The following is a 24,375-nucleotide window of genomic DNA, read 5'->3' on the forward strand; positions in this document are numbered from 1 at the left end:
AGACGGCGGGAAAGAGCTCCCACTTTTAGACGCCGATTCTATCGGCAAAACAGAGCAAATGTGCAATTTCATCAAAGGCACGGTGCAAATAAAAAAAAACAAATATCTTGCCGCTAATTTAATGGGACCTCGATGTTTCCGCGGGAGCGGTCCAAGCGGCACATACAGCCAGGCGAGAGCGCCGCCGCGATGGCTATCGTTGATTAATGACGCGGTGAATGTTTAGTGCGTCGTGCCGCAGCGGTGCAAGAAGCCTGGCACAATTTCACTGCTGCTCTGAAGTCCGTGCAACAGAAGCTGAATTATTATTATGACGATGACATGAAATATGACCGCGCGGTGGATTTACACACGTCGCACATGTGCGGTGGGATGGGATAGCCTGAGCGGTCAGCAGAATTGCCTCCGAGCCAGTTTGCACGGGTCGATGGTCATGTACCTACAGTCGAATGTTTTCTTGCCGAGAACGCCATCCGCCGTGAAATATAATACGGTAACCATTTAGTCACGCCGGGTTGAGTCTCCATGATTCCTCTTGTAAACGGTCATGATTTACAAAGCTAATCACTCCCCTTTATAAAAATGTGGCAATTTTATTTTCTCTTTGAAAATCGGCACACGGTTAAAGGGTTCAAAGCATCGGCAGCCTGCCATTTAAATCATAAGATTCGAACAAACTGTGACCCTTGCATAACTGTGTTTTAAAAGATGATTCGTGTAAAACTATTAAGACAAATAATAAAGTAACTTTCTCGTCGGTGATTGCTTTTGCTCAATACGTCAAATTTGTCTTTTCATTATACACGATGCCCTTTGCAATGGTGAAACATCCCATTGTTGTTTACAACTGCAGCCCTTTTTAATGACAGCCATTCACCAAAACATGTGACAGGTTATGTTTTACTCACAAGCCCCAATACTGGGATACAGCAAAATGTAATCTGTGAATTTGTGGTTCCGTGATTTTGCCTTGATGTATTCAACAATAATAATTACATTTGTGAAGTGCCTTTCATCCAGAATCTAATAACATTGACTTTCAGACCGCAGTCCATTCGCTGGTACTGCCTCTTAATATCTTTCACACGACGGTCAATGGTATGGTTTATAGCTTGTTGTATAACAAGAAATAGTATAACAGTGTAATGTTTAACATAATTCATAAGGCAATATATAGTATCGTAATTGTATAGTGAATATACAGCAGTGTGGTATACAGTAGAGTTGGTAGAATAATACATAGTGTAATATTACAAGTCTAATATTTTATAGTCTAAAGTATAGGGTGGTGTATAGTAACGCATTGTATAATTCAAGGGTGGGGTTTGTCTATGGCAGTGTATATTATGGTATATAGTCGTGTAATGTAGAAAAAAGTTTAGTTGGAGACATATCAATATAATGCATAATGTTAGAGCTTACATTGGGTTGTGTATACGATATTATACAATGTAGTTTAGATTGGAAGGTATAACATTGTAATGTATAGTAGTCTAGTTTATAACATAGTATAACATAGTTGTAACGTAACACAGAGCAGCGTATCGTGGCTGTTTCTCCCCCCTCCTCCGTTCCGAGCACAGATGGACTCTTCCGTCTGAACAAAGCTCGTCGCTGTCCGTGGTGCTAACGTTGAAAAAAAAAAAACCGCCACCCTTTTTTCGACATAGAATTGTAATGTATAACGACTTATTGTTAGTAGCTCAGCTGATTGGAGAGTATATTGAGTTTATTGATAACATTGATGTAGTTTATATTTTAGTTTTTTATCAGTTTACTATATGGTATTCATTATGTAGTGTAGTGTATACCCAGTTACTTTATGTTAATAGCTCAACTTATTGAAGAATATATTGAGTACATTTATTATATTGATGTAGTTTATACTTAGTTCTTTCACATCGGCTTATTGTATGATGATAGTTGGGTAGTTGCAGTTCTTTAGCGTCAATATACTAAATGCATCTATAGATATGTAAACTCTGACTTTAACATAGCTACTTCCGTGACCAGTTACATGCTAATCCCTCACACTAACATAATGCTAATCTCCCAGTTACATGCTAATTTCTGACTTTAACACCCTGCTAATCCAACACTTTAACACAGCTATTTCAAAGCTAAATTCTTCTGTTGATATGTAAACTCCTTTGTCAAGGCGCTCTGCTTCTCCCACCCAGCTTAAAAGACGCTGCGAAGCTTAGCAGTGTTCATTGAATCGCTGTCGTCCCGACAGTTCTGTTCCTTCACCTGAAGAAGGCTACTTGTGTTGTGGCCGCAACGTCGTGAGAATTTTATTTTATTACGTTTGATTTTTATTATTATGTTTCCATTCTACGTGACTTTACCGAAAAAACCAAGAACATTCGTCATCAATTTGGGACAGTTTGTATTTAACGGGAGGCGATGGCAACACTGAGATTACTATGCAATTCACAGTTCTACAGAGTGTAGCATCACACACACGAAACACACTGTAACCAATAATACTGGCCAAGTCAGTGAAGCGACTGATTGGGTAATGTGGCAGTGGCATTGCTGCTATGGATTTGTATGTATGTTGAACTTCTTTTGCACCATACGTAGCCAACCATGCTAATCGGAGGGGCGGATCTACATTGATGCATGGTGCATCGGGTGGAGCTGCGCTGGCAAATCATCAGATGCCCGCTTTAGGGCAAAGGTCCGACACCATCTGCGTGTTCTCAGAAATGAAATAGTGACCTGGGCTCACGGAATTAATGTTTAGTTTGTTATTGGCATATCACTGACAGCTTTTGAGGTGTATTGGATGTGTATGTAAACACTGTTTATCGCTTACCCTGTTTGCAGGAAGCCCTGGTGTGAGTTTCATATTAATAAACTGTTGCTTTTTGTTGTTGCTGTTATTGGTTTGCACATATCCCTCCCTGCAATGTCCTGTCGCTTTCCACCACTCCTCACGGTCTTAGGCTGTGGCCTGTGTCTCTGTAACTCTATATGCAACTCTATGCAACCCCGTAGCTCTCTCTATGTAACGCTATCTAACTGCAATGTCCTGTAACTGCCGCCACTGCCTACTGGACATCTGCAATTTGTACTCTTATACTTTATTTATTTAGTGACTTGCTTAGCGTTCCTATACTTTGCACTTCTATCGGTCTTTGCACTGTTTGTTGTTGTAACTTGACCTGCCCCTACTGGACATCTGTGAAAAAAGAGCTTCATAGCTCTTCGGATTCCTCCTGCAGTCTGACTAAAGATTCTGGTTCTGCCGATGGTCTTGCGCTGTGGGTCACCTTCGTAAAAAAAAATCCGCTTAGCTCAACGTACCCTATCAGCTGAACAGAGTCTGAGTCTGAGAAATATGGTGCGTTCATTATATGTTTATCGTGTTAGTTTGTGGATCAGCCAGACAACCCTTTTCTCTCTGTTCCTCTTATTATTAAACGCGTATAATACTTCCACTGCGTTAGAACTGGACTTTTGACACTGGACATTACCAGTATACACTACTTAGAGCATAAGAAACGTAATTGTCCATCTGTGTATCATGAGGGCCCTGCGCTAGCACTTCTTAGATGTGCCATTGGAAAGGGGATATTCGGGACTTTCACCGTATCCTGGAAACACTGAGTAATTAACAGACAGCTCTTCGAACTGGAACCCGTTGAGTTTGTGCAAGAGGATCCAGGTGTTCAAGTTTGCAAATATTCTGAGAAAAGCCATCGCAAGAGAAACTTTTGAACGCAGACTGGAAACAAACACAGTCGACAACATGCGGAGGTGTGACGCAGCATTGCGTGTGCAAGAGCTCTCAGCCTTACCCAGACCACCAGCGCGACAGCACTGCTCGCATGGCTATTTTGTCTTTTAGGACGACCGACTCAAAGCGTCGAGAAAATGTGGCCATCCCAACAATGGGCGGCGGTGAAACAAAGGTTCGGTGATGTGGGGCCTAGCAAAGATGCGGTGATGTGGGGTCTAGCAATGATGCGGTGATGCGGGGCCTAGCAAAGATGCGGTGATGTGAGGTCTAGCAATGATGCGGTGATGTGGGGCCTAGCAATGATGCGGTGATGTGGCGTCTAGCAATGATGCGGTGATGTGGGCCTAGCGATGAACGCAATGACCGTGGCTTCTCCTTTGTTTTTTTTTGGTTCCGCAGACGAAGGAGTTCTTTAGTGATCATGTACGAGGTGGGATCAGAAACTACTACGACGACCTGGATTTTAAGAACCTCATGGACTTCGTGCAGGAGGAGGTACGTTTCGTGACTGCCGCGGGGCCGACGAGTGGGTTAAAACGAGTTGGGATGCATTTCTGCGCCTCCCTTGGCGAAACGCTCGCTGATGTGCGCGTAGAGCAGAAGAGGAATTTGCCGACTGAAATGTTAAAAGGGGTATCGGCCAGACGTGTTTTAGCTGTAGGCTATCACACGGTGTGTCCTAACTGAATAACAGCAACAATGTTATTTATTTATCCAGAAAGGCATCATAGTCCAAGAGTCTTCTATTGATACCACCGCGGTTACTCTTCCCCTGAACGTCACATCGGCGAATCCTCAAACCCGTGCTGAGAATGCGGTCTACCAGACACTGACTGTTTTGTCTCATCTACACTGTGTTCAACCACCACCACCACCACACTCACTCACCCACTCACTTGCTCACTCACCACACTGCAGGTCACAACAACACACTCACCCACTCACCCGCTCACTCACCACACTGCAGGTCACAACCACACACTCACCCACTCACTCACCACACTTCAGGTCACAACCACACACTCACCCACTCACTCACCACACTTCAGGTAAGCAAAATACACTCACTCACCCACTTACGAAGCACACTGCAGGTCACACCAACACACACCCACTCACTCACCTGTTCACTCAACACACTGCAGGTGACAAAGCCTTTGCTGTTGTCGAACCAACGTTTTGGAACAACCTAGTTGCCTCCCTTAACATCATAAATCTTCCTTCAAAATACAATCTGAAGCAGAATATTCGTGCCGGATACAACCACATTTGCCAATGTGATTTGGAACGTTGATCCTTACCCATGTGTCGACAGGGAAATTTTAATGTGCAGTTTTATTGTGGGACCGTGTGTCGTTGTCCTGGTATGGTCTGGGACTGTTTTTGTTTTATTTTGCTGCCTTGCCCAAGATTGCATTTGGTGTTGAAAAATCGGCAGAAATGGATGTACTTATGCAATTTGTCTTGATATTTTTTATTTATTTGTCTTCATATTTAGTGACTTGCTGAGCTTTCTTATGCTTTGCACTGCTACCGTGCGTTTGTATTGTTTGCAACTTTCTGACCTGCCCCTACTGGACGTTTGTGAAAATAAGAGCTTCATAGCGCATCGGATTCTACCAGTCTAAATAAAGATTCGGATTCTGACGTCACGAACAGATTGCACTTCGCCACATTCACAATTGGTCCACTCCACTGGGTCAAAAGGTCAGGGTCTCTGTAGCTGCGTGATAATTATCTGGGGCATTATCAAACACTTCGTGGTTGGTAGCCCATCTTGATGACTTAAAATTGTAATCGAATGCATTGCCTTGTCACCTATTCGAGGTTATTAATCCATACGAAAGACCAAGAAGACGTATTCGAGATTCGAGAAAATACGAATTTAGCGTTGCTTAGAGTTTTATTATTGATGTGCTTGAAACTGAAAGCCATTTGAAAAAAAAATAAGTCATTGAAAAAAATTATCATTAACGCCAAACTGAAACTGAAAGACTGGGAAAATTGCAAACTAGAAATGGGATTTTGTAATTTAATCATAAGTAAGTTACGTGGCTGTCACTATACTTTGATTGCTGTGATCCACAGGAACATTTCACGGTAAATGCCTCATTTTGGGTCATATGCCACAACTATATTTTGTTATGCTAGACATTCAAGGGCATCCGGGATAGACTCCATTATTTTGCGATTTCCCGTATATAGAAAGGGTTATGTTAAGGTTGTAAAAAAATACATTGAGATAAAATCTAGCAATAATGTGCAGTCCTTTCTCAATTCACCGCGCAGGGATTGACGTCGGCGTGTCAGGGCTAGGGACCGTCGATGCTGTGGGGACCACAACGGAGGACCGTTACATGTCGACCAAATTCTGACCGATAAAAACTCCACCACCGCCTCTTCCTCATCGGTGGCGGAAGGCTTCTCGACCGAATTTAACATCGACGTATGGCGACGTTTTCGCACAAACTCGGAAATTGAGTGAGGCTGCTTCATTGGTGAACCCGAAACATTGTGGTTCAATGCCAGTCATTACCGCAGCACCATAAAGTGTGAGACACTAATTTTTGCTTGTTAAGAGTCTTTTTAGATCCGGCTTTCAAAGTAAAATGTTGAACTAAATGGCCATGTATTTAATTACACACGTGGTGTTTTGGGTCAGCATTTAGCTTAAAAACTATCCATTTAGACAATGCAATCACGCGGCTCATTTCAACCGTTAAGTGCGTAATGGCTTTACCGATCACAATAAAACTCACACGAACCTTTAAAGCGCACTCACCAACATAGTTGCACTGCTGTTCAAGTCTCGCTCGTCTCTTGTATTTTTCACGCGAGATGAAACGTTGCCGCACAAAATGCGTTCACATTCTTGCTTGCTCCGACTTAACTGCTCGATCTCATCGCCTCGCAGTCCTCCTTCCCTCCACCCGGGTTGAACGCGACGTGATCTCTCGTTAATTTCGCATCAACGCGTGCCGCAATCGCCTCCCCTCTGCGAACTCCATGCCCGTGGTAACTTTCTGCTGGCTTGGCACCCTCCTCTCTCTCTCGCTCTCCATGCGAATCGACGGCCAAACACCATCGGGCTGTGTAACGGCGCGTCGTACCATCGCCTAAAATCAGTTCTTGAGGATTTGTGCAAATTGCACGGTGGTGAATATTTTTGGTCGCCGTTGTAGGTTGGTGGGGAGAGTGATTTTATTGTTAGTGCGGTAACTGGTTCCCATGTCACCAGTCGAGACCTCGTTTAAGTTTGTAAAGTGATGAAGGAGGTGGTTTGCGTTGTGTGGAACGGTCTCGATGACAATTTTGGCCCGAGGGTAGTGATCCCCAGCGTCACATTTGGCAGCGGGGTGATGCAGTGGTGCTAATTTTTCCTCACAACAAGGAGGGTGTACGTTCGATTCCCAACGCTTGCACCTATCTGTGCAGTGTTATATGTTCCTTCCCCTCGTTCTGCACGGGTTTCCTCTGGGTTCTCCCGTTTCCTGCCACGGTCGAAAAACAACATTCACACAATGCCTTAGAAGAGGTGGGAGTACCCACACTTCACCCCACCACACGTGGCTACCAATCAACTGTGGCCTACCCGTTTAAACTGCCGCGTGGGCAGTGGTAGGGACGGGGTGGGTGCGGGGTGGCGGGATTTAAGAAATGTGTAACACTTTTTTCAACTGAAGATATTTGGAGAGGCAATCCACGCGAAGGTTATTTGACGGCTCGTTTCATGCGCACATTTGCGAGAGGGCTTGGGCCATGCAAATGTTCTTCTCTGGAGAGTGCCTGGCTTCGAATTTGGGTGGACTACCCAGGGGACGGGCCTCTGTGGGCTTGGCCTGAGCAGATAGTCCCGTGAGCCGCCCAGCCGTCGCTGAAGGGGGGTTGGAAATGCCGTGGAGGTGCGAAATACAACAACAAGGCCTGGAGGTGGGGGGGGGAGAAAGGAGGGATTCAGTGACGGAAGGAGTCAGGGCATAAACATTCTGACGATGGTGGGAGGACGACGGAAAGTGTGCAACGTTCGGCGAGAGAGCGATGGAACATCTCACGTGTAAAATAAAGAATAATATGATAATGTACTGCCCCTTTGTTAATTAATTGCTGGAAGTAGGCCACCCCTCATTATGCCAGTCATGGGCTTTGTTTAACTATACTTCACCATGACGGTCAGCATGGGCTGGTTGAAGGTGGGGGGTGGGTGATGTGAGGACAGGTTCAGATAATCGCTCGCCACTGATGTTAGCCGTGGCTGGGAGTCAGACTCATGATTGCCGGGTTCAGAGTGCAGCACTAACCACTGCACCCACCTCTCCCCTTACCGCATTAAAACAGCTCAATATATAAATAAATATTTAATGAAACAGAAACGTCTTCTGCTGTTGGGCTTGAATTTCGAGCGTTGTGTTATTTTACATGAAATCTTTCAATATTTGCCTCCTCGAAAAGTCGTCTGTCTTTATTGATCACTGAAACATAAAAGCTTCACTTGATCACTAAAACCTAACCCGTCTATAAACGGAGACTTGTCCTGCAGATGAAAATCCAGCTGTGATCTGTGTGTTCAAGCACCATGCGGTTAATTGTGAGCGGTTATAACTGTTCACAAATAAACATGTAAAACACTTCGAGCAGCCAGAGCAATGTTTAGCACACTTTATTACTATTTACGATTTATTATTTCACCAGGTAAGGTCCACTGAGCTTTATAGCTCTTTTTCATAAGCGACCTGGCCTCAAACGATAGCTCAATGAAGTGGGTCATCAAGTGCAAATTTATAGCAGCCGAATACTCTAAACGCTCGTTATATTCTAAATGTGGAGGGGAAAACCGGAGGACCCGGAGTAAACTCCACACGGCCACAATGAGAGAGACACGCAAAGCTCCGAATATACCGGCGGCGTCAGGAGGGGGTCTGGATGGAACTTCACAACCTCCTGCATACAAGGCGAGGTAGTTAACACCTCGCCACAGCGGGGCCCCACACCTGCCATGTAAATCCCATAACCTGAGCTTGATTTTCACGGCCATGGCCCACATCAGTGGTTCGTAATGTCCGAAACCGTTCCTGGGCCTCCCCCCCCCCCACCACCACCCGATTCACCAGCCTACACTGACCAGCGTGGTGAAGTTATGGTCACACATGACGGACACAGCACGGGGCAAGGCCTTCATCGAGCAGTGGATTGACGCAGAACTGTGATGAATACAAGATGTCAGTTCAAACTGCTCCTCGGTTTGACAAGCATAGCACATGGTACGATCAAGGTACATTGCTATTACACCAGGCTGTGAGTCTGAACGAAGTGGCACGTCATGTTTATTAATCAGCCCGTACGCTTTGGAATACTGTACTTGATAAGGGTAATTTCTTACGCCATACAAAAAAGGCAGTATCGCTTATTTCTCCATCAGCCACACTGCAATAAGTGGGACAAAATCTGCATGTAACAAAGTTCTTTCATTCCGCCGCTCACTGACAGAGTGCAAGCACAAATCATCGATCGTAACAAATTAATTGCGGACATTGCTCAGACGAAAATGTATAAGGGTAAAAGCCGTTTTTAGAGGGCAATTACCTTTCGAGTGAGAATTACGGTCTCTCTGTGTGGATTGATGGAAGCGTAAAATGTTTCTCTCTAAATAGCCTGGCGGTGGTGGCTATGCGCGCCTGTAAATACGGCACTGCGGAGGCGAGGGTTGGTGGATTGGACGCACGTTGTGAATCTCCCTTCCCGTGGGCGTCGAGGAGAAAGCCGTACCCTGGCTCACCACAAGATAGTCCAGCAAAAAATGCGGAGTCCACCTGTTTCGTCTGTATGGGATACAGCGTTTCCCCACGGCACGCGCGGGTTTTCTCTGGGTGCTCCGGTTCCCACCTATATGTAAGCACTTGTCAATGAGCTGGAAACATCTTTATATGTAGGGGTCTGCCGAGCTCGGGTAAATGTCATTGCCTCTCTACGAAAGTGAGTGAATACTTATGCTTGCTGCAAGTTGAAGGTATTGTAGGTAATTTGTGGATGATAAAGCACGTAAATTCCCCCATATCCCAAACGGCCGTTGAATTATCGCAGTGAACATGAGCCAGGGTTTAATTTGTCTCATCCCATCCTGTTGAGTTCCACACGGGGGTTCCATGTTTACGGCAGCGTGTAGGTTTTGAATGCTTGCAAAACGCTAATAATATGTTGTTGTTTCACACTGAGCAGGCCTGCCCACCAGGCCTCCATTATCGATGTGGCTGACGTGCAGACGAGGTTACTGCCAGCCGCCCACGAGCCGGAGTCAATATTGAACGCTGGTCTACACACATTATGTATTGTTGAATGGTCAACGGTAGTGTAGCGGTTAGCGCGCTGAGCTATGAACCCGGCGGACCGAGTTCAATTCCCGCTCACGGCCGACACCGGTGACGATTATCTGAAGCAGTCGTGGGCCTCCCCTAGATCGACTCAGCCTCAAATGAGTACCTGGTGCGGTGTGTAAATATCACCACTGGGGAGACAAAGGCGGCCGGGCGTGGTGTTGGCCACCCACCCCATTCGTACGCCGTGCCGGCCTACATAGGTGCTCGCTAACAGCGCTTGCCCCAAGTCTGCTCAGGCTATATGGGGGATCTTTGTCTTTGTGTTGTTGAAACCAAGAGCAAATAGGAATCTCTAGAGGCCACACAGACACAGAAATAACAACACGCCGAGCGGTGCTGACTCTCAGACGGCAGGAAGACGCCACTCCCCCTCATGCCTTGCGTCGCCATGTGGCCAACCACACTGCGTGCACGATGGTCTCAGCCTTGTCCAGACCACTAGCCCCAAACAGAGCTGAACGTGTGGCCGTATTGTTGTTGAGAGCACCAACCTCAGCGGATTCAAATGTGGCCCTCCCACGGTAGTCTGTGAGAAGCACCTTCTCTCTGCGTGTTGAGTCTTCCGGCCTGCACGCATTCTCCCGTTTTGTTGGGTTTTTTTTTTCTCATCGTATGACAGGAAGCATTGGGTTCAAAGCTACACCTTCCCAGAACTCAATGTATTCTGGACTCTGCGTAGCGGTTGGTCGATGTGGCCGCGCGTCCGCGTTTGCACCGAGGACTGGCGTCACACGCGCGCCGCCGATGGCACCATAACGACACTGCTTCTGAGTTTCCTCGCGGCAAGTGCAGCTCACGTGCGGACGACGTGCGGCGAGCGTGCCCCCCGTTTATGCACGGCAGGAACATCTAAAGCGCCAGGGGCGGGTCTGGCGAGAGGGGCCACATCACTCGTGGCTCCTCCGTGTGCCCCTGAAGCCAACGTGCTGCTGGTGCTGCTGCCTTGACCTGTATGGGGTGGGAGGGGGGGGAGGTCAATTAAGTCGAAGGAGTAGCTTCGTGCCCAAATGACGAACCGGTTGGTTCCCCGCGTCCATTGGTGGTCCCGAGCCGTTGGCAGAAACGCAACATTCCTTCGTGACGGGTGTCATAGACCAAAACCAGGTGGGGGGGGGGGGGGGCATCGTTAGTCGCTTATGGATGGGTTCGTTTGATTAATTGTCCATCCGGAGCTTGCATCGGTGGAGGTGAATGTTATTCCAATCTCTTCCCCCCCTCCCGCCCTCCACCTCACCTAACCCACTCGGGTCGGTGTGGTGAAGTATGGTCAGACAACACCACTGAGCAACATACCGTGAGGAGGCCTCCATCCAAACGTTGAATGACCGTGGGCTGTAAATGGTTATAATTATGATGATGATGGAGCGTGGTGGAGCAGACGGCAAGACAGCGCGAGGCAGCGACAACCCCCAGCATCCTTTCTCGAAGCCCCCACGTGAGCCCCCTTCCTAGGGTCCCTCTTTGCTAAACCCCCACGTGAGCCCCCTTCCTAAGGTCCCTCTTTGCTAAACCCCCACGTGAGCCCCCTTCCTAGGGTCCCTCTTTGCTAAACCCCCACGTGAGCCCCCTTCCTAAGGTCCTTCTTTGCTAAACCTCCACGTGAGCCCCCTTCCTAAGGTCCCTCTTTGCTAAACCCCCACGTGAGCCCCCTTCCTAGGGTCCCTCTTTGCTAAACCCCCACGTGAGCCCCCTTCCTAAGGTCCTTCTTTGCTAAACCTCCACGTGAGCCCCCTTCCTAAGGTCCCTCTTTGCTAAACCCCCACGTGAGCCCCCTTCCTACGGTCCCTCTTTGCTAAACCTCCACGTGAGCCCCCTTCCTAAGGTCCCTTTTTGCTAAAGCCCCAAGCGAACCCCCTTCCTAGGGGTCCCTCCTGACTAAACCCCCAAGCGAGCGCACGAGAAAGTCACCAATATACACACTAAGTGCGTTGTGTAATCCCCACATTTAATTTCGTTAATTAGTAATGTAGGGTAATGCCACTTATAGTATTCGCCCTGGTAATAAACGTAATGGTATCCTAATGTTCTTGGGAAATGGATTGCATATATAAAGCAGAGCACATCTAAGTATAAAAATATTGCTGGGTTCATTGGCCGATTTAAAATAAATGGTATAATTCCTGATTCTCATTCAACCAGCAGGACTATACACAGGATAGACTAATGGAAATGGTTTATCTATGGCAGTGTATGGATATGTTGGCAGATTTCTTGCCTCACCGCCTAACCAACTCTCCCAGCAATAAATCCTTTGTCGCAATCCAATTAAAGAAACTTTATCTTCTGATGTGATAAAAAAAAAATTCCACCCACGCCTGAGTTTAAATTTGCTACCAACTCGCTCTGAATTGGCCACGAACCCTCCCGAGGTTCGGCGTCAGTTGTGAGTCCGCGTGCTGCACTTTTCTTTGGCACGATGCTTTCCGAGGACGCCCTCGTGGTGTGATTTCCTCTCGCCATGCTTGGCATTCTCCACGAGAAGGGCAGCCCTTCTGTGCTGGTGGGGACGAAAATCAGAGAGACGACGAGTCTGTACGTGCCCCTGTTTAGAGATCTCGCGGGTTCAGTCGCCCTTTGAGATGCAGCCACATAACCAATTGTGAGCAAAGGAACGGGAGTGAATTCGCACGCGCTCTGTTGAAAAACCTCAAAGGCCAATTGGTTTTATGAAAAGCGAAGGTAATTGTACAGATAAAAGGTTGAGAATGGCAGTGCACAAAAATCCTTTCCTGATAATCCCAATCAATAAATAAATTTCCACAATTCAGAAGCATAAGAGAGCACCCAATGGGACACAATGGGATTACATTTTCAAAGGAGACCCTGGGTGCAGTGCACAAAGGAGACCATTGTTACCACCTGGTTTTGGGTTTATCATAATTTAAAGTCGAAATTGTCAGTTTCTCTGTTATTAAGCAAAGTGTTGTGGCGCTCGCCTCAACTTGATGGCCCTGAGCCAGCGGTGGGAATTATATTTTGCTGTGGTGCGGGCCAGTCCCGCCAGAAAACAATTACGTTTCGACTTACCAAGTGAGCGGTGCTCCTGCTTGTGGCAGTGGCGTGCAGTTGTTAAGTGGTTTTAAATGTTCAGATTTGACGCATTGACACTGGCAAACGGTAGAAAAGGCAATGGATCGTCGCATGCATCGTTAACATTGCTTCATGACAGAAAACATAAACAGTCGACTGAGATTTCAGGCAATGAATCTTCGTCAGACTTGGGAGTCGTGTCCTTCCAACAGGCATCTTAAATTGTTCAGTGAAGTTGTACAGAAGTTTTGTTTTGCTCATAGTTGTGTTCAGCCCAACTTGGCAGCTTAAGTTCTACCATTCGTTAAATTAAATTGGTCGCCATAATGTCTGTCATCAGTAAGTCTGAGATGGTTAATATTTTTCCGAATTCATACTTGTGCCTTCATATTTTCCAATTATATTTTCAGAACACATCTTTCGATGTGTCCGCAAATGCTACACCATTACCAATAATATCATTAATATTCACGGTAGGCAATCTCGATTATATCAATTTCACAATCAAAAGTCTAAATGTCTGCTTGTTCAAACAAGCACCGGAGCAGTAAGCAGCTCATTTGGTGGTTTCCAAACAGGCAGTGGAAATTCCACATTATCGTGGCAGGGGCCAGAACGTCCAAGCGACAACCATTGATTGACTGGACACTAAGCACTACCCTGTTTACCAGTCGTGGGGGTAAGATGGGCCCGGTTAACCCCCAACCAGACAGACACAGCCCAAACCAGCCAGATTATTTCCGCATGCATACAGTACAGTTCAAGTTTCAAGTGTATTTTGTTTCACGAGCTGACAATTCAATAGACCAGCACGGTCTCATTGCAAGGGTGACCTGGGTCACAAAAGTAACAAAAAAACAAATGAAGCAATTTAGAAATCGTGGACTAAAGCAACTGCCATGGTAGGCACGTCACCAGCAGTTTGGCGTGAACTAAACTTTTTATTTATTTTACCAGGTAAGGCCCCACTGAGCTATAAATAGATATTTTTCAGAAGCGACCTGGCCATAAATTATAGCTCAACGAAGTGGCTTATCTCGTGGAAATTAATAGCAGCCAAATACTGTTAAGTACGTGTTTCTAAATGTGCTGGGGAAAAACATGAGGACCCAGAGAAAAATAAACGCGACCACCAGGAGAACATGCAAATTCCAAATACAGCAGTCATCGGGATTGAACCCACGACCTCCTGCACACCAGGCGAGGTAGTTCACATCTCACCACCGCGGCGCCCCGTAACGCAGCCTGACAGGCATTGCTTTAGCAATTAATTGCCTTCGCTCGTGCGCCGTATCAGAGGGCAGCTCTGCCGTTTGTAGGGCGAGCTGCCTTCTAGGGATTGGGTTTGATGTGAAGAAAGTTGAGAGAGTCCGACTTTGTTTTGGTGTTGTGGCTTATTGATTCGTGAGCTGTGTTCCACCGCCAATTGGCCTTGCAGAGTTGTGTCTGGGGCAGCAGGCTGAGCAGTAGCAGCGGCAGCAGCGGCAGAGACAGCGTCACAGTCCTGTCTGCTGCACAGACAAGTGCCCGGAGCAATTGATTCTTTTCACATGGCCCTGCAGCAGAAAGCCCTAGACAGCTGCTTCTGCTGTGAGCACGAAGCGACGCAAAGCGACCTCCTGCGCCTGCGCCCGGCATCCATCGAGTGTAACGAGGAGTTCTCTCCCAGGTCAAATATGGATTATTAATTTTTTTTATGAGCAGAAAGCATTTCCTCTTGCAGAGCAGTGCAGTCGGCTCCCAACATTTTTAAATACGAAGGGTGATTGTTTTCTTTTCAAGGTCCTTTCTTCGACGTTTTGCATTTAGGGCCTTGTGTTATGGGATTTCAATAAATAAAACCCCACAAGTGGTGTATGACCACTTGGCAGCAGACAACAGTCCGTGGCGATTCATTAAAAAACCTGGCAGCTCATGAGTCCTCAGTTTGCATGTCGAATTCGCGTCTGGATACAGTATCTCCGTAATGCAGCACATGTGAATTACCACTGTGGAGTTTTTCGCCGTTGTGCTCAATAGCTCTTCCCATGTCCGGCACAGTAACCATTGTAGTAGCGAAAGAATAACGATGAGAAGTTGGTGAGCGAATGAATGAGTGAGTGAATGAGCGAGTGAATGAGCGAGTGAATGAGGTGCCGGTACTGCGGGCTCTGCAGCTTTGAAGTACAGAAAGTCCTCATTTAATGTGGTAGATGCATTCCTGAAAAGTGTTCCCTGATGGAAGAACCACGTTGTAGTGAAAACGTGTTGTGTGAGCACTCGTTACGCGAGGACTTTACTCCTAAACTACTTTTTGTATTTTACCCGGTAAGGGCCACTGAGCTGTATAGCTCTTTTTTCTGAAGTGGCTTTTCACGTGAAAATGTTTCGGAGCCAAAAACTCTTAAACGCTTGTTTCTAAACGTGTAGGGGAAAAACCGGAGGACCCGGAGAAAAATCCACGCGACCACGGGGAGAGAGAGACACGCAAACTCTAAACATCGTCAGGGTCGGGATCGAACCCACGACCTCCTGCATACCAGGCGTGAAGTTAGACGCGGTGCCATGCGGTCGTACGCCCAGGCGACAAGCGGACCACTTTCAATAAACGAGCGCGAGCGGCCAGGTGTCACATGACGCCCACCGGTGGCCAGATTGCTCTGCCGCTCAGAGCACCTCCGATTAGCACGGTTAGCTACGCACGGCGCGGACATAAGTTCAACGCACGCGTGTACGCTTTCCTTTATCAAGGCCCACACTCGCAGAAGGGGATAAAATCACACGCTGGCAGGCGGAGGGACTTTGTGTTATTTTGTCGAAGGATTATCACGTAATCCTTTAGCTCGTGTTCCACCCTAAACCTCATCCACTGCACATAGCATGGCAGGAGATGCGGATACCTACTGCGCAAATGGAAAATGTTAAACTCTCCAGCAGTGGTGCGACTGTGGTCATCCAGAACATGCAACGCAACAAAGGAGACATCACAGCGATAAACTCCGCTGCTCCTGACGCGGTTTTCCGATTTGACCACCTGAATGTGACGTTGCAGTTGTTGCTCTGCATTCTCCACACAAAGGAAGAAGAAGAATAACATAAGGGAGCGAGCTGTGACCAATTGTGCAATTCGCGTGGCAACGTGACCAGCTAAGAGCACCTGTTAAGCCCGAGGTGGGTGTCTCACAGGGTAATTATCGAAGCGTGTGCCAGTTTGCTGAATGGGCTTGATGGTGACCATGGTCACTGTTAATCCATTCACTCCGCACTGCCAAGAGTTGTAACCGACGGGGTGGCGAGATGTTAATTGCCTCGCCTGGTATGCAGGAGATCGTGGGTGTTCGATTCCGACCCTGACGCCTGCTGCGTATTTGTAATGTGTATGTTTCTCCCCGTGGTCGCGTGGATTTTTCTCCGGGTCATCCGGCTTTTCCCCTTCACATTTAGAAACGCGCGTTTAGAGTGTTTGGCTGCCTTAAATGTCAACGTGATAAGCCACTTCGCTGAGCTATCATTTGTGGCCAGGTCGCTTCTGAAAAGGAGCTACGAAGCTCAGTGGGCCTTACCTGGTAAAATAAAAGTATATAATATAGAGCAGCTCGCAATCAGAACGTTGCAACTTCAAATCCTAGTTGGGAGGTTGACTCAGCCCATCATCTCTCTAGGTTCAATAAAATGAGTAACGTGTCGAGGGAAAGTCAACAGTGGATCTCCAATGGAGGAACTCGCCCCAGGCCATCAGAATGTGGAATGTTTACCGGTGGTTCGAGGCTGTATCTGGCAGATGAGCACCCGTCTCATTGCTCATTCGAGCAGGAAATCACTTTGACGTTTTTTAAAAAATATCGTCTCAGCTTATCTTAGTTATTGCATGCGACATAGTTGCGCGGACAGTTTTACAAAATGTATGCGTCTTTCAAAAGTGTTGGCAGTCATGTTTGATTGTGGATTTTAAAATCAAGCCACCATCCACCAAGAGCAGATACTTTCGGATGTTTTTTTTCTATTGCGGAGTTTAGATGTTGCTGACGCGATTATCATTACCAAACATTGCGGGGCTTTCATCGTTGCAAAGGACTACAGCCACCTTCTCGGCATTGTATCACGCACCGTTAGCTAGGAGAGCTGGCGGTGTGGGTTGTGGTGGTAGTGGTGGTGGTAGAGGGGGTAACAGCTCAGAGAAAGGTCCGGGGAGAGCGGTGGTGGACAGGGCTCGATGCCTCGCGATGCAGCAGTGAGCCGGCACTGTGAGGTTCCAGGGTTCGTTCCACACATCCTTGCCGCTATCAGACTCAACCTGTCATCTAGTCGGTGGCCCAGTTCAATCTACTTTTACCCCAGCCTCACTGTGACGTTAAGCCAACTCAGTGGGCCTTATCTGGAAATATACAAAAAATAGTTTAAATCGTTTTCAATAGTTTAGGAACTCAAATCGGCTGCGTTTCCTTCGGCTTACCGTGCTTCAACCAAGTACTTTTGGTCTGGGCGATGATGATATTGGTGATGATGGTGGTGAGGATGATGGTGGTGGTGATGGTGGTGATGATGGTGGTGGTGATGGTGGTAATGACGATGGTGGTGATGATGGTGGACGGAGGCATTTGTCGGAGTGTAGTTCGAATGTCTGTAAGTAAGCAGTAGAGGCCGTTTCACACGACGGGGGGGGTGAATTGATGGCACCCCTGGGGGTGCGAGATATGGCCAGATTTTGTTTAGAAGGTAAATAATTGAAAATACAAAATAAGCATGGGCACGCAAGTTACAACCACTTTTTGTCATCAAACCCCCGTGCATTTATTACCATTATACATAATTGTACCATTGAGAACCAAAGGGATGCATGGCTGCAGTAAAAGTTAAGAACCACTGCGGTCAACCATTTTTTTCAGGATGGTCTATACGTGGCATGCTGTGACATACGGATCGGAAATCAAACGAATGATTTGGTATCGCTGGTGCGTTTGGCAGTGGTGCACGAGCACAAATACCACATGAAGCAGAAAGGAACAGAAGCTGCGGAGTGCGCGGAGAAGATTGGAGGGGAGTTGTTGGGCAGCAATGTCGTCCGATGTTTTTCTCCGCGTGTTGAGGGCTCCTTCAGGAAACTGAGATAGGACGCAGGAACGAACGCCCGGCACGTGCAGCGAAACGTCTCGACAATTTGCGCCGAAGGACGCACAGAGCAAAAACCCGGAGAACTGCGCAGTGGCAGTGAGAAACGAGGCAATTTTTATATTCTTGGTTCTTTCGGTAAAGTCATGTAGAAGGGAAACAATAAAATAATACAAATATAAAACGAGAAAATTATCACGACGTTTCGACTGCAACACAAGCAATCGTCATCATCAGGTGTGAAAACCACAGCAAGAAAATTAGAAAAAAGTGATGATTGCTTGTGTTGCAGTCGAAACGTCGTGCGAATTGTATTGTTTTATATTTGTATTATTTTATTGTTTCCCTTACACGTGACTTTACCAAAAGAAGCAAGAATATGAATCCTGCAGTCACGAAAGCTTTAAATCAAAATTTTAGGCAATTTATTTCAATGTTAAATATTTTTTTGACAGTGATGTAAATCCATCACTGGGAGCGATTTCTGTTGAATGCATTATCCTTTGAGACTCATTATGCCACTGGATGGCGCATTATAAGATTCGATGATGATAATGATAACGATGTGCTCAGCTGAACGCACGAAAGATTTTAGTTGTCCAGGCGGGACTTTACTTGAGAGCCATTATGAAATGTAATTTTTTTCTCGCCCACACGACGTTTAAAGTTTAGAAGTCTTCACTTTTTTGTACTATTTGCAACCATTTATTTTTGCTATTGCTGCCATGTCTCATCTCGCAAAGTCAATATTCTGGCAGAATGCGAATCAGTTATCTGGTGTTAAGAATATTATAATAAAATTTTGATTTAAGGCTTTCGTGACTGCAGGGATTCATATTCTTGGTTCTTTCGGTAAAGTCACGTAGCAATCATCATCAGGTGTGCTTGTGTTGCAGTCGAAACGTCGTGATAATTTTATTGTTTTATATTTTTACTATTTTATTGTTTCCCTTCTACGTGACTTTACCGAAAGAACCAAGAATATAATATTATAATAAACACAATTTACAATGTGCACATATTTAGCCAATTGGACTCAGTGGTCAATCCAGAACTCACAGGCATCGAGCCAAAGCTGCAAGTCCCACGTACGGCAGCCTGAGCAAGTGAGAGCCTAAACAGGTGAGGGCCTGGACAGGTGAGGGCCTGGACAGACGAAAGCCTACACAGGTGAGGGCCTGAATGGATAAGGGCTTGGACTGATGAGGGCCTGGACAGGTGAAATGCTAAACAAGTGTGGGCCTGGACAGGTAAGAGCCTGAACGGGTGAGGGCCTGGACAGGTGAGAGCCCTAATGGGTGAGGGTTTGAATTGGTGAGAGGCTGAACAGGTGATGTCTGGATGGGTGAGGGTCTGAACAGGTGTGAAGCTGGGGCTATATCTTGAAGGTGGCTGGTGCTTGAATGCCACGTCTTGTGTGAAGCAGTGGTGGAGAGTTCCAGACGATCGGTGGAGATACGGAGAAACGCCTTTTCAGCCAGGGCGGTGGTGGTTATGTGTCCGTGAGCGTGTATGCGTATGCATGCAGTTGTTTTTGGTTGGATATTAAAATGTGTCCTAATTGATTTCATGATTTTCGTGCCTCGACATGAATAGTTCAGTTATTTCCGTAGACTTGTTCGTCATATTAACGTGTCGTCCTGTATGTGCGTGTGTGTCTGTGCATGCGAGTCGTGTGTGTGTTTGTGTACGTGCGTTTGACTGTCTGTGACAAGCGTCCAAATTGCTGAATTCGTTATTCTGTACCAAAAAAATGCAATGAATATATCCGGGTAAAATGTGAAACACGCGTGTAAATATTTGGATTCAAATTTGTGTCTGATTTACACTAGCAGAAGCTGAACCCTGCCTTCACAATATCCTCAAGAATACATTCGTTGCAACTGCATTTCATTGACTATGTAATATTTTACACGGATACTCATTCTTGCCACAACATATGGTAGATGCATATATATGTATAATTTTCCAATTTGCGCTTAACTGCTGGTGTCAAATAAAATAAAACCCTACCAGATAAGTCTGCGATAATTGGTCAACAATTAAAGTAATTGTGTATCTATGGCTTATAAGCAATATTAATTATTCTGTACGTTGTATGAATCCAGCGGCCGCTCCGAGATTGTTCAGCGGTAGTAATTGGCGAGATGTTAATTCCCTCGCCAGGTATGCAGGAGGTCGTGGGTTCGATCCCGACCCTGACGCCTGCTGTATATTTGGAGTTTGCGTGTTCTCCCCATGGTCGCATGGATTTTTGTTTTAATCCTAGTCCTCTTTCCCTGCACATTTATAAATACGTGCTTAGAGTATTTGGCTGCTAAAAATTGTTCACGCGATAAGCCACTTTGTTGAGCTATTCCCGTAGTCGAGTGGATTTGTTTCTCCGGGTCATCTAATTTCACACTCCCCATTTAGAAACATGCATTGAGATTATTTGGATTTTTTGGTGCTATAAACGTGAAAATAATGGTGCCACTTTGTTGAGCTATCATTTGTGGCCAGGTGGCTTCTGAAAAACGAGTTAATACCTCAGTGGGCTTTGCCTGGTAGGATGGGGATGGTTTAGATTTACTTGTATTTTTAGGGTGATTTCTTTACCTTTCTTGTACTTTGCACTACTAGCAAGTTTTTGTATTGTTTGTTGTTGTTACCGTCTTACCCGCCCCTACTGGGAATAATGAGAAAAAGAGCTTTTATTTTTTCTTTTATTATGTTTTATTTTTATTATTTTATTTCAATTCTACGTGGCTTTACCGAAAGAACCAAGAAGATGAATCCCTGCAGTCACGAAAGCTTTAAATCGAAATTTAAGAGCTTTATAGCTCATCAGATTCCTCCAGTATAAATAAATATTCTGATTTCTGCTTTCGTACAATATGTACCCCATTGGAGGTGCGCGAAACCACATAGCGTTGAGATGTCATGCGGTTGGGCTGTTGTGGCAGCTTCCTGGAACATGGCACCTGGCATTGCCATGAATTGACAGCTCTTTCTTGTTTGAACTTTATCCATTAAATACATTTGCAGTCGCCGTTTTGCCTGTATGGTTTGAAATGTATCGGTGGATTGTTATGGGATTGCGAGAGGTGGCGGCCGCTTGGGGAGGCTGTCATCCAGCAGTGGATCGACCGTAGCTCATTGTGATTTTGAATTAATACATAGCAGTACACTTTGGATTTATCTTGCGTTTAAATTCAGCTACATCTGAAGCAGCTGTACAGAAGCAATGGGACATGCACATCATTACACTGACCGTACAATTCGAATGCTGCAAAGTTGGAATGAAAAATCCTTATAAATACACACACAGTTGAACCCCCCTGCACGGCCACCCCTGTTAACGACGAATCGTTTAAAGACAGTGCCTCCACAGAGCCCAATTCGTTCGCTTAACGATCATTCCCCTGTTAACGACAGGCTGTTGTAGCGTACAGTAAATATTAATTAATGCATTGATTAACCATGTTTCTTTTGACGTTGTTAGTATATTTTTTTGTATTCATCACCATTGTTTAAATATCATAAAGTGCGTTTTGTGGGTGATGCTATCGGAACGAATTAAGCTTTTAACATGGATTTCCTATATTCGCTTAACGACGAAATCACCTAGCGACCGGTTTCGTCGGACTAATTACCGTGGTTAAGAGGAGGGGTTCCGCGTTATTGAAAAGCCACGCAGAAGGGAATAGACACTGAAGCAGCCCGTGGTTTCTCCATCGACTGAGCATCGAAGTCGGTGCTCATTTACCGTTTACAGCCCCCGACCCGGAGAAGAAAACCCCACATTTCTATGGCGGGGTGGCCGAGTCTCCCCCCCCCCCCCCCCCCATAAGACAGCCACCGGCGTTGGACTTTGATCGGCCGAGTCAGAAGGCCCCCCTCCCCCCCCAGCCAGGATTTAAACTCGCAACCCTTCCAATTGCGAGAGCCGCTCGCTGTGCCACCGAGCAAGAGTCGGTCGCCCATTCTCGTCTTGGGTGAGTGAGAATTTCCCGCCGGTGCGGAGCAAACGTTAATGGGAACGGACGCAGAACAAGGAGAGCGGCGGGGTCGGTCCTTCGGCGGTACACAGGGACCGCATCAAGACGCTGACGCTTAATCTAGCCCAGCCCTCACGACAGTAGTATTTTGATCACCACCTCATCAATCACACACATGGCAACATATTTCAAATGTTTATTTCCATGGGCGAGCATGAATTGATAATTAGCGAACGCGTTTCAAATGGAATCCATACAAAACCGAACTGTGATTGCTAAGAGGCTAAAAAAGGTCTTTCTTTCCTTGTTCCGTATTCAGATTATGGTTCGTGAAAATGTGATTATTGTCTATGGAAATGTGATGAGCTTCTGGACGATGGTAAATGAACAGAGAATGAGAGTAAGTGTTTAGCTTGCAGCCCGTTAAATATTATATATGAGGATGAAAGAGATGAGTGGAGGGGGGCTGAGGCGGGGGGCAGTGATGCACACACGTGTTAGGTGTAAATAAATCACCAACCACTGGGAAGCAGGAGATTGGTAGCTTTTCCATTAGCAAATGGTAATTTAACACCTCGTTTTGTAATGTAAACATTATTAGCGTTTGTTTAACCTCGAAATCAGTTGAGTTGTTGGCTTGTATTTCAAAAACACGTTTTATTTTTCCCTCGTACATTTAAATTCAGCAGGTTTCACCAATTATATTCCAAACGTGATGTTGACAATATATAATGATGTCATTGTTGTTGTTATTGCCAGCCCGTAACCTCCTACTGCTGAGCACAGAGCTCCCGCAATTGTCCCAATCCTTGCTTTCCGTAGTTATTATTTTTGATTAGTTGACATTATACAGCCGTCCCAAGAAAAGTATATTTTTATTCGTCCAAAAAGCCCCAGTGCCAGTTGACGCACACGCTATGCTATAGCATTTTCCAACAGCGATATTGAAGGCCTTACTTTAACCTCTCTATCCGGCCAGGTGGCTCATGGGTAGAGTGACTGGCTCCCAGTCAGACGGTTGCGAGTTCAAATACTGGTTGAGAGTCAATAAAACGAGTCTCACTTTGTCAGGAAATCACCTGCAGTTGTTCCATAGACAGATTTGTCCCCCGGCCTAGTAATGTAGAATTTCCACTTCATGCTGAGGCCTGCAAACAGGACATGAGCAGTGCCTCAGTGCCCTTGCGAGAAGGATTTCTTTTTACCACTCTAATGCAGCATGCCCTTCATCTCTGCAGATGGTTTGCTCTCCGCGTCTATGCTTGATGCTTCCTCAGAGCCGAGTTTGATCAAACACAGTGAAAACCCCACACGTGTTGTACAATATGCTCTGTTATGCATTCATTTGTCACTCGGCTAAGACCAGTAACCTTGCGGCATTTGTGAATCTCGCTTTATCTAAGCTGGACACCGGGGCCTCAATTATATGATCTCAGTGTTCTTGGCAAGTGCTCTGACAGGCTGATTAGCAGCTGAATTCTCCACCCACTCAAATATATTTAGCTATACAGATGATTAATGTTTCACCCCTTTAGGTGATGGATGATAGACAGGACCGGTAATCAAATGAATGATAACCAACGGAGAGAACAAGCCCAGGATTAGGATGACCTCGGAAATGGAGCGATGATCTCATCTCATGTGCAAGAAGGAGATCAATTGTGGCATCGAAGGAGCATGAGGGATGGTGTTGTGGGGCAGCCTTAATCCAGCAGTGGATAGGTCATGGCTGATGATGATGACGTTGAACCAAATGTTATTGATGCAAGGATCATTAAATATCACGGGATCCAAACTTTATTTCGTATAGATTCTATCAACATATTAACATCGTTGTGCATTTCCCCAGACGGTTGTGGATTGTACAGCATTTATAAGCGGACAACGTGGTTTAATAACTACAACGAAATCACAGTTATATCCTAATTGCCAATGTGCCTTCCAGATCCCATCAGAATTTGTTTGAAACAAGGCAGACACGGGTCAGTTTTTGATCCGCTAATTTTCATAAACTATTTACATATAACCCACAATTCACAGGGGGGGGGGGGGGGGGGGGGGACGCGTAATTAGTTTTCTGCGCTCTACGATAATGATTTGCCGCAGCTCAGGTTGGGAACGAGCGGTGTTTGTGGACCGCTCTGTCAAATAATATCTG

At 46.0% G+C, this 24,375-nt stretch overlaps 1 protein-coding gene across 4 annotated transcripts in view; it reads left to right on the forward strand.

Annotated features, from left to right (window-relative positions):
- LOC116950935 (tetraspanin-15-like) overlaps positions 1–24,375 on the forward strand; it is a 311,303-nt gene that overhangs the window by 108,308 nt on the left and 178,620 nt on the right. For all 4 annotated transcript variants that reach the window (XM_032969122.2, XM_032969120.2, XM_032969121.2 and 1 more), the window contains one exon: positions 4,148–4,243. In XM_032969122.2, the coding sequence (XP_032825013.1) occupies positions 4,148–4,243 (96 nt within the window). The remainder of the gene's footprint in view (positions 1–4,147; positions 4,244–24,375) is intronic.

The sequence above is a fragment of the Petromyzon marinus genome, chromosome 41, assembly GCF_048934315.1.
Source record: "Petromyzon marinus isolate PM22_M1 ecotype Great Lakes invasive population chromosome 41, UKy_Petmar_22M1.pri1.0, whole genome shotgun sequence".
Taxonomy (NCBI): domain Eukaryota; kingdom Metazoa; phylum Chordata; class Hyperoartia; order Petromyzontiformes; family Petromyzontidae; genus Petromyzon; species Petromyzon marinus.